Here is a 13,873-nt window from a genome sequence, read left to right on the forward strand (position 1 = left end):
ACTGCTTCTTTCTCTTACATGACAGCTAGCTGGATGACTAGGGAAGAGGTACGGCTGGGGGCAGAGACAGGGTTTTCTGAAGTGCGAATGCCTTGGTTTGATGTGTGGGGTCAGGGAGAAGGAAATAATCTGGGGAGTACAAGAAACAGGTTGGAGAATTCCAATTTTCCCTTAAGGGGGATCTAATCCTTGCTACTGGCTCACCTCCCAATGAACCCTGGAGCCAGGGACCTGGCTGCCTCTTTACATGGTGAAAACAACAAAATTGCTGGGGAGACTCCATGAACAACCCTCACAGCATGACCTGCAGGGCACTGCACTTTAATCACCTACCTCAGATCCTCTGAAGAAACTCAGAAATCTGGTCAATGGGCATCAACATTGTGTTGCAGAGGCACTATTTATAAGGAGCAGAACTGGAGGTGGCTGGAAAACAAGGAGACCAAGGCTCCTTTGGAGGAACTGTTCTTGCAGGGCTGGTCCTCGCTAACTTTGTGCGATGGTTTCTTCCACTGCCTCCAGATGCTACATGGCCTGAATCCTGCTGGTGAGGGGGAGGATGGACTCCCTGAGGTCAGGGAGACTTTGGCCGTTGTTACAGGAGGGTCACGGCTGTGCCCTGCTCTGAGCAGCTTCTTGTTAGGTCAGGTTTGCCAGGAGATGTTCTTTGGGACCTGGGCTGTGCTTGTGGTACAATTATCATAATGGCCCCTTTGAGTTTTTAGAGTATTTGCATTGCTTTTTATAAATAAATATTTAAATGTTCCTTACACAGCCACCCAAGTGACCAAGCTTTGCTCTTTTCAACATGTTGAAGCTGCTGGGCAGGACTGCTGAGCCACCAGGGAAAGGCACTGGCTTGGCCTGTCCTTTGGGCTTGGCCTTTTTGAAGTCTTGGGTTTGGGCTATGAGGGATAGAGCTGGGGCAGAAACAGTTTTTTGTTCCAGGAAAAAAGAAAATTAAATATTTATTCTCCCCAAATTTTCAGGCTTCTCTTGAACAAGGAAGCACCAAAAAAAATTCATGGAAGCTAAGTCTCCAAAACTCCAAAGTTTTGCCCCTAAATCATGGTTCTCAATAGCTCAAGTCCCTTAAAGTTTTTTTTGCTTTGCCCTTAAGTTTAAATAAATAGATTTTTCTCTTAAGAATATAATTTTTGGTAAACAGACAACAAAAAAAGAAAGTTTTTTTTTCCCATCCCCTTTATCTCCCTGCGATTAAAAGAAAACTTCACAATTTTTAAATCAAAGTTAAATTTGGGCAGAAAATCTTGACCAGTTGTAACGAGAAAAAAATCCTCACAAAGATAAGGATGGTGTGCAAGTTTCTTTCCTTAGGAATCTTTCCCTGCTGTTCCTCAGTCTGCTGAATGCTGCTTTACCAATCCTTTTTGCGAAAAAAATGCCCAGGCAAAAATCAGTTACCTACAAATACATTAATGACTCAGAGAGTTAATTCATAAGAAACAAACTCACTCCCTTTAGTTATTTGCTTCCTGGGCCTGGAAGAAATATGATAGCTCCGTAGAGGTGCTTAGTTGAGACGTCTTTGATGTCACGCTGTCATTGCCAGGTGTCCCAAGCTGCTTTTTTCCGCAGCCGCTGCTCCTGATCCCGTAGTTGAGTAATGTGTTGCCTCGATTCCCACGTGTGTGCTGGCTGGGGCTGCAAACCCTCAGAGACAGCCCTCCTGCCTTGCTCCCCGTTGCTGCCCTCCATCACTTTCCATCATGCACTCCTGGTACATTCCTCCTCTGAGAGGTGGCATCCCTCACGGGGATGCTGAAGCAGCTTATCTCCGAGGGTGCACAACCCTGTTTCTCTGGAGTGACAGCCCGCTGGAGCCCCCTTGCTCTGCTTGGTGTTGTGTCAGCTGGGGTCCATCGCCCGCATCCCCAGGGATCCCACTGCTGTGCCACGAGACTGAGTGGTGCCAGGCAGCTCCACATGGCCTCATGAAACCCTCCTGGGTTGCCCCACTGTAGCTGGGGGAAGATTTGGTTTACCCAGAAATGCTCACATCAGCCCAGTTCTGCATCAGGTCTGGGTTATGATCCTAGCTTGCAATATTTGTGTCACATAAATGATGGACTGGCCACTCTTGATCTAAGGGTTAGAGAAACTGGGGGTTAGAGAAGGTGACATAACTCTCTTCTTCCTCTCCTGCTACAAACAAGGATGATATCCTCCCATCCCAAAAGACACTTCTTCGCAGATGGATTATGATTAAATATTGGATATTTTGGTCCAGCAGAGTTCAGAAGAGGGTTCTGTGGTGCCTCCATCAAGTAACCAAGGTGCTGATTCAGTCAGGTCAAGCTTGCCTGGACCATAATATGTGAAACAATCCTGTACCAGCCAGCTGTTCAGTCTCTGTGCTTGGTTAATAGCACATAGACTGGTGCTCCCTCTGTCTTTGCTATTTCTTGCACACACAAGTGGTTTTCAAACTGTTGTTCAGAGCCACTTGCAGGTGCACAAAAGGTAACTGTGAGAAGCAAGTTCACTCGTGCTCTGCAGCGACCTGTGTGTGACATTTCTAAAGGGTATGCAGTTTTAGTGCAAAATGGTTGGGGGTCCATAGGTAAAAAAGCAGTTGAAATTGCTCTGTGTATTCTATTAGGATGAACTGATGCAGAAGGCAGCAGATACTGGCAACAATTACGCATACTTAGCAAATGTGATTTATTCCCTCTTCACTGCCTCATTTTAAAGAGAGACACAGATCACATTATTTTGCTAGCCGTCTTTATTATCATCTTCCAGCCTTCTTATAGAAGATCCTGGGCAGGAAGAGCACCTCGAGTGATAAAGCATATGTGGGAATTGGCATCTGTCTTGTTTGGCTTTCCTTATTCAATAGTAAAACTCATTTTGCTTCCTGCCTGCATCCTCCTGCCCACCTCCGTCCTGCTGTTTTCTCCGTCTGTCAAAACTAGTTTGACATCTGGGTCCTAACCCTGCAAAGCTCAGTGCAATCTGAATGGTCCCATCAGCTTCAAAGTAACTACTCACCAGCTGGAATGTCAGCCAGCCTGAGACAGAGCCAGCGCTTCTCCCACCGTGTATAAAATTACATGAGATCAGGGCCTTGGACTATAAACAGTTCACGCAGTTGGGTCTTTGTATCCCGTTGTCCACATGAGACCTCTCTTCCTTTGGTAGATGTGATCTCAGGTGCAGGTAGCTCCAGACAGAGCAATATGGTTGGGTTTCTGTTTCCAACTCCTTTTCTGATGTTTATATCAATAAAAAAGGAGAAAATGAGTGATAAGCGAGGGTTTTTTGATATGTGTGTTTGTGGAGTTGAATGAGAAAAGCGGTTCCTCCTTCCCACCCAGAAGCCCTTCTCCCTCACAAATCGATTCTTGCTAGATCAGAATACATAAAAATCATTATGTGAAATTCTATGTGAAAATCACACCAGCTCGTGCCTGCAGAGCAGGTTTCTGCTTCCTCCCAGTAGGTTCATTTTCTTTCTGCTTCACTGAGTGGTTTTTAGTGCTGATTCCCTTCATCTTTTTGGGGGTCTGTCCTGTCACTGTCTGCAGCAACTGGAAAAGTCAGATCCTCTAACTGGAATAAACTAGCCAACATTCAGATACCCACTCAGTTTAAATGCACACTCCAGGAGATAGATGAATCTTCACTCCTTTTCCCCTCAGTTCTCCCAAGGTGAACGGTCCCTGCCATGCTCTTCATTTGCTTTCCTCCCTGAAGAGCTGTGTCTTCTGTTTTATGTAAGCCAAAATAATCAACGGAGAAATGCACCTTCTTCTAAAAATCTGTTAGTGTTTGTGATGAACTTCTGGCTGCATTTCACCCCTTATCACCTTGCTATCTGTGCTCCAGCCAACATCTAAGGTCCCAGTGCCCCTCTGTTGTTTATCCTCATTTGACGGAAGGGAAACTGAGGCAGTTTATCCGAACACTCCCAGCTGGTCTGTGGGAGACCAAGACTGGACCCAGCACAGCTCTGTTAGACCCACACTTCTCTGACTGTGCCCTAAAGTGACCAGAAAATGAACCACAAGTGCCTACAGGAAAAATAAGAACAAAAACACATGCACAGATGCAAGTGAGGGAACAAGTGATGATGGGAAATAATAAGGTCAGTGAATTTTTATTAGGACTGTAAAATAAAACCAGTGGGAAATGCTTAAAGGAAAAGGATGGAGAGTCTTTTCCAAAAGGCTGTGTGGCTTTTTGGTTCAAAAAGGAAAGGAGGAGGATGAGACAACCTGGACCAGATATCTAATTGTGTCCATGGAAAAGGGCTTTCACCCTGCTCTGCTATTGGAAATAGTTTCAACCAAGTGACAGAGCTAATGGCTGTGATTTTTATTCCTAGCGGGGAAGGTGGAATCATCTGCCACCATATTCATGGTGTGACATTCCCACCTCTCTTATCAGGTGCAGGATAGGGCATGTAGCTACATATAAAAGGTACCGTCTGGATTTAGAAGTCCTCCCAGCTTGTCTAGGTCACCTCAATGTGCTGGCTTCCCTACCTGCTCGGGGCTCTGCTCTCCACAGGCAGGCATCACGCTTACAGGCAATGCTCAGCAGCAATGGAAGAGGATGAAGTGAAAGCCCTTGGCCTTTCTGGTGCTTATAAAGCAGCCAGGAGGCCCACCAGTCCTGGTGCCAGCATATGCCTTGGGGGGCCGCCGTGCTGCGCAGCTGGCTCAGGGCACTGAGATTTCCAACAGCGAGTGCAGATGGAACCTGAGGAGAGCAAACGGTTTTCTTGGAAACCCAGTAGGGCTTTCCCAGTGCGGTGTCCTCCTACCGCCTCCGCCGTGGGGTCAGTCCTTCTGCAGTGGCGCAGAGTCCCCTTCCCCCCGTCAGCCCCAAAATGCCATCCCTGCCCCGCATCCCTTGCGCACCCAGCGGGGAGGTACCTGTGGACAGCCCACATCTGGTTTCCTTCTGCAGGGGGTCCCGCCAGGCTGCAAAATAACTAAAGCCGTGGGTTGGTTTGGCCAGAGAAACCCCCGGCTCTTCCCGGCTGCTCCGTCCCTCCCCGCCGCCCGACGGGGCCGCGTCTGAGCGATTTTCCCGGGGAAGAAGAAAACGAAATCAGCGCCCTGCGGGGGCCCTGGGAGGAGCCTACCTGTTTTTCTGTTCGAGGCTGGGTGGGGGGTGAAACTCACCCTGGTTTGGCCGGTGGAATTTGCTTTTTTTTCCCCTCTTCGGAGGAAAAATGACTTTAAAAAAAAAAGAGAGAGAGAGCTAAAGCAAATCGCCACACTCGTTTGGGAGCGGAGCCGGCCGCCGTGCTAGCACCCCCAGGACCCCCCCACCGGGGAAGGCCTCCCCCCCCCCCCCAGGGTGTTTCGCTGCAAAATAAAGCCCGAAAGAGAACATCGGGGATTTACCCTTGGGAGTAAGGACGCCCCCCCCCCCCGAGGGCCTCATCCCCCCCGGCGCGGCCCCTGGGAGAGCCCCGGCCGGCGGGGGGAGAGGGCCCGGGGTGGGCCCGGTGGGCCGGGCCGCCGCACGCCCCTCGGGGGGAGCCGGGCGCCCTATATATTGCCGAGCAGCGGCGGGCCGACCTCCCCGTCGCCGGGAGCTGCCGCGGCTTCTGCCCCCCTCCCCTTCCCCTCCCTCTCCCCCCCTTCCCCTCCCCTCGGGGGGGGTCTTTCTCCCGCTGGCACCCCCCCCCCCTCCGAGGAGGAGGAGGAGGAGGAGGAGGAAGGCGCGGGCTGTCTATGAACGCGGCCGGCTTCCCCTTCTTGCGAGGCATGTGCGCGCTGCCGGCGGGCGGCGCGGCCCCCAGCCCCCCCGCCGCCGCCAGCCCCGGCTCCCCCGGGCGGCCCCGGGCGTCGCCCCCCGCCGGCGAGGCGCTGCCGGTGAAGCCGGAGCCGCGCGGCGGCAGCGGGACCCCCCCGCTGCCGCCGCCGCCGCCGCCGCCGCCGCCGCCCGAGGAGCCGCTGCCCGCGGCCGGGGGCCGCCGGAGGAAGCGGCCGGTGCAGCGGGGCAAGCCGCCCTACTCCTACATCGCCCTCATCGCCATGGCCATAGCCAACGCCGCCGAGAGGAAGCTCACGCTGGGCGGCATCTACAAGTTCATCACCGAGCGCTTCCCCTTCTACCGCGAGAACCCCAAGAAGTGGCAGAACAGCATCCGCCACAACCTCACCCTCAACGACTGCTTCGTCAAGATCCCCCGCGAGCCCGGCCACCCCGGCAAGGGCAACTACTGGACGCTGGATCCGGCCGCCGAGGACATGTTCGACAACGGGAGCTTCCTGCGCCGCCGCAAGCGCTTCAAGCGCACCGACATCACCACCTACCCCGGCTACATGCAAAACTCCAGCGCCTTCACCCCGCCGGCCGCCGGCCGCCCCGTGGCGCCCGCCGCCCCCTACCCCAACGCCCTCTGCTCGCCCAGCTACAGCCCCCAGCTCTCCGGCGCCGTCTTCCACCCGTACGCGGCCGGAGCGCCGCCGTCGGCCCCCTCGCAGCACCCCAGGATGTTCAGCATCGACAGCCTCATCAGCGGGCAGCAGGCGCTGCAGCCCTCGCCGCCCTCCGAGCTGGGCCCCCCGGCGCTGGGTCTGGCCGGGGCCGAGCTGGCGCCCGCCTGCTCCATGGGCAGCTCCGAGCCGCCGTGTTTCCAAGCGCAGCCTGTGAGCCCCGGCTTGCTGGCCAGGGCCGGCCCCAACGCCCTGGCCTACCCCTACGCCGCCTCGCCGCCCCACCTGCCCGTGGCGCAGGGCGGCTACTCGCCCGGCAGCCCGCAGCTCTACGGGGCTCCCGGCAGACTGGCCCTGCCGGCGCTGCGGCCCGCGGCCTGCGCCGAGCACGGCGACCAGCTCCTGGGGCTCTCCGCCTCGCCCCTCGGCCAGTTCGGCTCCAGCAACGCCTACATGCGGCAGCCCAACTTCCCCGCCGGCCTGGAGCGGTACATGTGACGGGGGCGGCCGGTGCACCCCACGGCTCCGCCGGGACACACGGACGTCTCCCCTCCGCGGGGCCGGGTGGCGGGGAGGGGGGACCTGTTTGAACTCCTCTCCTTCTTGGCTGATTTTTAACCGGAGATAATGCGATTTCTTTTCGGCCTCCCTCCGCCCCATCCCCTCCTGGGGTCGCGCTGCTGCTCGCCCCACGGGGCCGATGCCCGGTGCGCACGGAGTACCTGGGACTGCCGGCCGCTGCCGGTGCGCTGGGCACGGCGCGGGGCGCCCGGGGGCGAGCTGCAGCACCCGGGAGGTAGGTGCGAGGTATCCCGCCCAGGAACCCAGGCAGCAAGAAATCTCCCACCAACGGGGTTTCTCCTCTCTTCTGTGGGTTCCTTGCCTGTAGCTGGAGTGATAGTTACCAAAAAAACCCAGAAAAACAAAACAAAAAAACACCCCAAAAGACAAAAACAATTCACTGGGTTTTAAGTGAATATTTAAGATGGTTATCCTTTCCTTCCCCTGTAGGAGAAAACCCAACTACTTCTTTTTACTATTTCTAAAAATAACTTTCATTGTTAGGAAGGATTTTTTTAAATAAACTTTTCCTTTCAATGTGTTCAGTGCTGCCATTCCTCTGGTTCCAGCCGGACCTTGGAAAGAGGAAAAGTACCAATTTTGTAACTGGTGGAAGACAGACTCATGCTGCTGTTGTAACACTGCCATGCATCTTATGTTCTTCAGTGACACTTTTTAAAGCTGCCTGTTTTCCTTTTTTTTTTTTTAAGCTGAGAGTAACTAACTACTGCCTACTTGTGCACAGGTTACAATAAGCTCTCCATCACCTGGGACCTGCAAGGTTTGCCCTAGGCAGGGTTTGCCCTGTGCAGCTCCGACTGGGCTTGGCTGTTCTCATCTGCAGAGCAGGGGATGCGTGTCTTCCTTCAGAGGAATCCCTTGCAGGTGAAATTCTGACTTACTATATCAAATTAGGTGGTCATAACTTTTCTTCCTAGCAAAAAAATCGATTGAAAATCCAAGCTGTTCACTAGCCAGTCTGGTAATCTTTATTTACAGGACTATCCAGCCAGACTGTCCAGCCAGATTTGAAGGCAGAATTCCCCATTGCTGGTTTAGTTGTTTGTTTATTTAAACATCCTCCAGGTAAAAGTGACAGGATGGGATTTCTGTCGTGTTACCCAAGGGCTTCATGTGAAGCAGGTAGTTCCCCACAGTCACTATTGCACCTTCCTCCTTCTTAAGGAGGAGTTGGATATCAGGTGACATTTGGTGCAGAATCGAGCACCTAATTCCCCAGCTGCTGTCTGTGATTGCAAGCTGGGCGTACAGAGACGTGCAGGCGGGCGCCCAAGCCGGCGGCTTCGCCCGCGTCTTAGGAGCTCTCATTTGTGGCTTTTTGCTCTTTTGTTCCACATGCTTTGTAGAAACCAAGGGTGGGTTTGCTGTGGAAGGGAGGGGAAAAGACACTTTTACGCTCTCAGCCTCCTTAAGATGGGGACTCGCTCTGTCTCTAAAAGCCGACCTGCCTCTGGGCTGCTGCCCCGGCCCTTTCGGAGCCTGATCGCAAGGGTGTAGGTGCCTGGGCTGGGCTGCCCGGCTCTGGCTCCTGCAGCTTCGCCTTTTCAGCTCTCGCACCGCTCCCAGCTGTGGTGCCTGAGCTCTTCCCTCAGCGACAGCCCTGCTTGGAAAGGGCTGTCTGGATCGGACACGCTTTCTGACTCTCAAACTGTAGAGCCTTTTTGTTTGTTTGTTTTTCAACTGAAAAAGAAAAAGTATCTGCTAAAATTCTTGTGCTCTTTATAGGAGATAGAGCCATATCCATGGAAATATATTTTGTATCTAATGACAGTTTGCAAAGTGCCATTCTTGTATATAACATACTGTCTGTATAGATGGACTGGGGGGAATGCGGGAACGCATAAAACAATTATTTACAAGGACAGTTCACAGAACGGACTCCTGTCAGTAGTTCATATTCATTTCCAGGGCCTGATCTTCCAATCCTTTTGCATACAAAAGAACTTTTGGAGTCTTGCTGGGTGCCGGGCTGGGAAGTTGTCGGTTTGCACCACGAGTGGGAGGATTTTGGGGGGGTGGAAACCAAGTGGTGGTGTGAAAGCGAAATGAAGTTGGGTGAATGGGGTCTGCAGGCTGTGCTGTAGTTTTCTGGGCTTGGCTCAGGGAAATGTGGGATCCAGAAGTACTGTTTGAAGAGAGGGTCACCCGCAGCAAATGCCTGCCCCAGTGGGAAGCACGGGGAAGAGACCCCTGAGCGGGGGTGCCACGCTGAGCCCCTTTACTTCCAGTCACCCAGAAGCAGGACGGAGCCTTGCAGGAGGTGGAAGCATCTAAAAGGGCTTTTCCAGTTCTTGGCACCTCTGGGCTTAGCTCAAGTGCTGGTGGAGCCAGTGGGGCTCAGATGTCTGGGGGGCTGGGCCGGGCTGTCGCACGTGGGGATCTCTCAGCCGCCTGCAGCTCCTGCCGTGGAGCCGGGCCGGAGGATGGAGTTTGGGGCACTTGCTCTGCTGTGGTCTGCAGGAGGCCCGTCCCAGCACCCAGCCTGTGCGAGCCCTGGGGTTTCCTCCCCTAAACAGGCGTCTCCTCAGCCAAGGTAACCAGCCATGGGCTTGGGCTTGAAGCAAGAGCCAGCACAGCACTTTGGATCCCAGCAAACGTGGCTCGGAGCACGCTGAGCAGACACCAGCCTGGGGGGTCAGGACAAATCCTGGCAGGCAGCATACAGTTGCACGTCTTTTAGGGCCCCGTATCTCCCTGTCTGCCAGACAGTCCCAACCCGGAGCCTCCTGCGAGCAGCATTAAGCCACCCATAGATGCAGGCCTTACACTGCCAAACAAGCTGGAAAGCACAGGGAATAAACGCCTTTTTTTCTTTTTCCTATAGATATTAATCCTCACATGCACAAGACTCTGGCACTTGTATTGTGGTTGTCATTAAACTAATGCCTTAAGAGTGTCTTCCTGGTTAACTTAATGTATCCCAACTAGGCTTTTAAGCTTTCATTTCAAAGCTTTGTTTACAGTTAGGGTGAATCTAGCAAATGAGTAGGATTAAAGTGTCGTGTAAAGCATGAGTCTTGCTGGGGCAGAGTAGCTTTAAGCTTTGTAAAGTTTATACGTGTGCCCTTCATCTGTTTTAGTGTCTTTTGAATGTCCCTGTTCTCTGAATAAGAGGGATTTGAACGAAACAGGAGTAATTATCACCCAGTTTTCAGTTGTGAAACCAAGTCTCCTTTGAAATCCTCCCTTCTTTATTTAGCAATATCCAAGGAATTTAGGTAATATTAAGTAATGACAGTTATAACTAACCTGATCTTGCTCACACAAAAGCCAGAGGCAAAACTTTCTTTGCTCCCCGCGACTGGAATGAGCAACAATCCCTCGGAGTAACCAAGAGGGATCCTGTGGCTATTACGCGGTGGGGAGAGCCCCCCATCTTGAACCCATGGGGAGGCAGAGGGAGTTTTGTAGCAACAAGGAGTTGATCCCAAGCGTGCCAAGGAGATTTCCCTAATGATCTGGGCTACCCCCGAGACAGTCTGACTTGTCAGAAAATGACCTTTGAAAATCAAGCTGAGTTCAAATGTCTCAGACTGGACAGTCAGAAACAAATAACCAAAATGAGCTGCCACTTTGAAGAAGATGATACTTTTTTCTAGGAAATACTAGCTGCCTAGGGAGAGTTGCCTGAGCTGCCATCTGTGTGTGTGTATGACAGCGCCCTACATGTTTGGTGCATGTACTAAATTCCTATTGCTTCCCTACAGGTTAAAACAAGTAATAAGAAATGCTCTTTTTGGCTTATATTCGCAAGCTATAAATAGTGTTTTCCGCTCAGTTACAAACAAACACAACATGAGCTGAAATTCTGGTAGAAGCACATTTCCGGAGGAACTTCTGCCAATCCCTCTGGTTATGTTAGATTTTGCCTGGATGCTGCCAGTCGTCCGCTGGCAGTGCCAGTACTGGAAATTTTATACCATAACTCAGTCTCATTCTGTGCAAGGCTTTGCCATTTGCGAGTGCATTGCGAGTGCGCTTTGCTTTGCTTTGCCCTGCTCGGGCCCGCACTGCCGCCCAGCGGAGAGTCCCGGGAAGCACGGAGAAAACCCGGAGAAACTTCTCCAGCCGGGAGGGCTCGGGGGTGCCCGGAGCGCGGGTGTTTCCCCGCCGCTCCCGAGCTGAGGTTCGTAAAATACCGCCCGGACTCTGCCGCCCCCTAAGCGGGCTGGGTTCATCTTGTGGCGTCCCATGAACAAGTCCGCCCCCATGTCCCTGTGTCCCCTAAGAGTCATGAACATGGACTGCAGGGATCTGTCGTGCTTGGACTGAACTCCAGAGTCCATGTGGATGTCTTCAGGGTGACAGCAGCAGCAAGCTCACAAAGCCATCAAGAGCTCAGGAAACAACATCAAGAGACACACCCAGGTTGATGTGCCATGAATTTTAATTCTTTCTTCTGAAACGTGCAGGACGAGGCACCCTTAGGAGCATGCAGCCAGGTGATAGAGAGGCTGGCAATCTGGCCTTTGGGATGTCTTTCCTGCTCACAGTGCGCAACTGCATGGTGAAAGGCAGGACATCATGAAGACTTGGGGTACAGGCTCAGTCAAAAAGGGATTAGACTCATTCAGGGAAGGTCACTATTAAACATAATGGGCTGGATGCAACTTCCAGGCTGGGAAATCCATAAAACATCAGCCACCAAAGCTGGAAAGATTTGGGAGGGGAAGGATTTCTCTGTATATACCCTGTCTCTCTCACCCATTTCCTAAGCACCCACTGCAGGCTGGATACCCACTGCTGGAGACAGGATACAAATGCTGGGTGGGGCTGTCCAGCCCCAGTCCAGTTGTTCTCCTGTAGGACCTTCTAGTGTGAAAACAGGCATCAGAAGTGGAAGCACAGCAATAACCTGAGTCCTGAGCTGAAGACAAGCAGGCAGTGATGGAGGAGCACTTGTCTGCAGCAGCCAGCCTTGTTGGCAGGCTGACTGTGCTGCCCAGTCCCCACTAGTGTTTAGTCACACTTGTGTCTGAAATGTGATGCTTAGTGTATGTGAATGGTAGAGTGGGGGCTGGCCCTGAGAAGCACCTGGCAAGCAAGGCCATGCTTAGGTTGCAAAGTGACAGAGCTCAAGCACTGGTAGCGTAACACCAGCAAGCTCTTGGGAGAATGCCCAAGGCCCATTTATTTCACAGTCTTTGTGCAGGGACTGCTGAAGTGGTTACTGCGACATTTGTTTTTATGCACGCATTGAAACAACTCTGCCAATCCCAAAGTCAACAAACAGTCCTAGCTCATGGCACCTTGGGATGCTCCAGGGAGGAGGAATGGACCTGAGCCAGTTACGCACCTGCCTGGAAAAGTTCATCTTCTGTTCATTTGGGTTCTGCTGAGTAACATTGGGCAGCACTCATTTTACATCTGCAAGGCTTTGCCCCTTTGGGACATGCAGCTGCACAGGCTACCCCAGGAATGGAAGCCTGGGAGAAGGATGCATATGATGCCTGCAGAGAATGGGCCCAACCATCTCAGACATTCTGGGTGCTTCCTTCATCCAGCCTGCCATGTGTCCTCCCAGCAGCCCCACAAACCCTGTGACCCCATTGCTGCCCCACTTCTGCTGACGTCCTTCTTGTTCTGTGCTCCAGTCATGTCTGACCCTCCCACATGTCCTTCACAGTTCTCGCATGCCTTCTTCCATCACGTTGCAATCAGGACTCATTTTGACTTTCATGAGCCATCACAACTCCTTCCTTCCTTTAGCTAGCTTTCCTCAGGCACCATAGACGTATTCTACTCGGTTTTAAAACTCCTTTAGCTAACCAGGTGTTAGCTGAAACTAAACCCAGCTGTGCTTGTAGATCCATTTTCAGGAGGTTTCAACCTGGCTGTAGTGAATGAATCTCAAAGAGCACAAAATCATCCAAGCACATTTCCACTGGCCATCTTGTTTTCTGTTAGGAGCAGGCCATGGGTTTCACCAGTGCAGATCAGGTCCATCCATTCTGTGATTAGACTATTTTCAGATATTCCTTTCTAAAAAAAAAGAAGAGACTGAGTAATGCTAAGGGGACTCTGTTGCACCACACTACTGTTTTCAAAAAGACTCTTCACATGGAGAAGTAACTTCTCTGAGCAGCCTGTTTGTCTGGCACTTGTCCACAGCAGAGATGCATTCACTGGTGGGAAAACAGAAGGCTGCTGACCCAGTCTCATCATCTGGAGTCCCTACCCTTGGGAAATTACAAGTTTCACCATCCCAGAACTACCCCAAAACACAATTAGGGAACATTTTGCTGCCAGACCCCAAATGTATCCTAGTCCAGCTACATATTCCCTGCATTGTACAGAGGTGGTAAAACCAATCACTTGGCCAAGGTGCTTGCTGCAAATCACCATTAAAGTGATGCAAGCAAAATATGGTTTCACGTGGAGAAAATCTTCTGCTCTTAAGGGCCTGATCCCCCCTCTTGTAGGCACAAGCAGAGCAGTCTTGGGGCACCGAGCTCCAGCTCAGGCAGGAGGTCAGAGCCTCTCATCATCCCTGATTTGCTCCATCACCCAAACCACATCAGTGAGCCACCAAACCCGCTTTGTGCTTTCTTGTGCCTTTGCCACCAGTGTCAGTCCAGAGCTGCAATGCCAGCACTGGAGCCTACCAAAGGAAGTGGCAATGATTTGGGTGACTGAAGGTGAGGGACTTGGTGCTGCCAATGGGACTTCTGCTGGAGGAAGCACGCAAGCCCAGGTCAACCAGCCATCCCTACCTATAGCACCCACGAGGTGGCAGCCAGGTAATGCATGGCCAGCATCCCCCAACACCACCTTTGGCTCTTCTGCCAGCAAAGCCCAGACCCCTCCAACCGCAGATCAGCTCCAAGAAGAATTTTACTCCTCACGGGGCACTTATTGTTATGTTTTCT

General features: G+C 52.3%; 1 protein-coding gene across 1 annotated transcript; it reads left to right on the top strand.

Moving 5' to 3' along the window:
• The first annotated feature begins 5,714 nt into the window (after positions 1 to 5,714).
• FOXE3 (forkhead box E3) lies at positions 5,715 to 6,920 on the top strand. The gene has a single exon (XM_013948452.2). It carries the CDS (start codon positions 5,715 to 5,717, stop codon positions 6,918 to 6,920), a length of 1,206 nt encoding a protein of 401 aa, XP_013803906.2.
• Positions 6,921 to 13,873: the final 6,953 nt, after the last annotated feature.

This window comes from Apteryx mantelli, chromosome 8 (genome assembly GCF_036417845.1).
Source record: "Apteryx mantelli isolate bAptMan1 chromosome 8, bAptMan1.hap1, whole genome shotgun sequence".
Classification (NCBI taxonomy): domain Eukaryota; kingdom Metazoa; phylum Chordata; class Aves; order Apterygiformes; family Apterygidae; genus Apteryx; species Apteryx mantelli.

What these genes read in the sequence shown, in the direction of transcription:
- FOXE3 (XM_013948452.2), top strand. Translation starts at nt 5,715, where the DNA reads ATGAACGCGGCCGGCTTCCCCTTCTTGCGAGGCATGTGCGCGCTGCCG.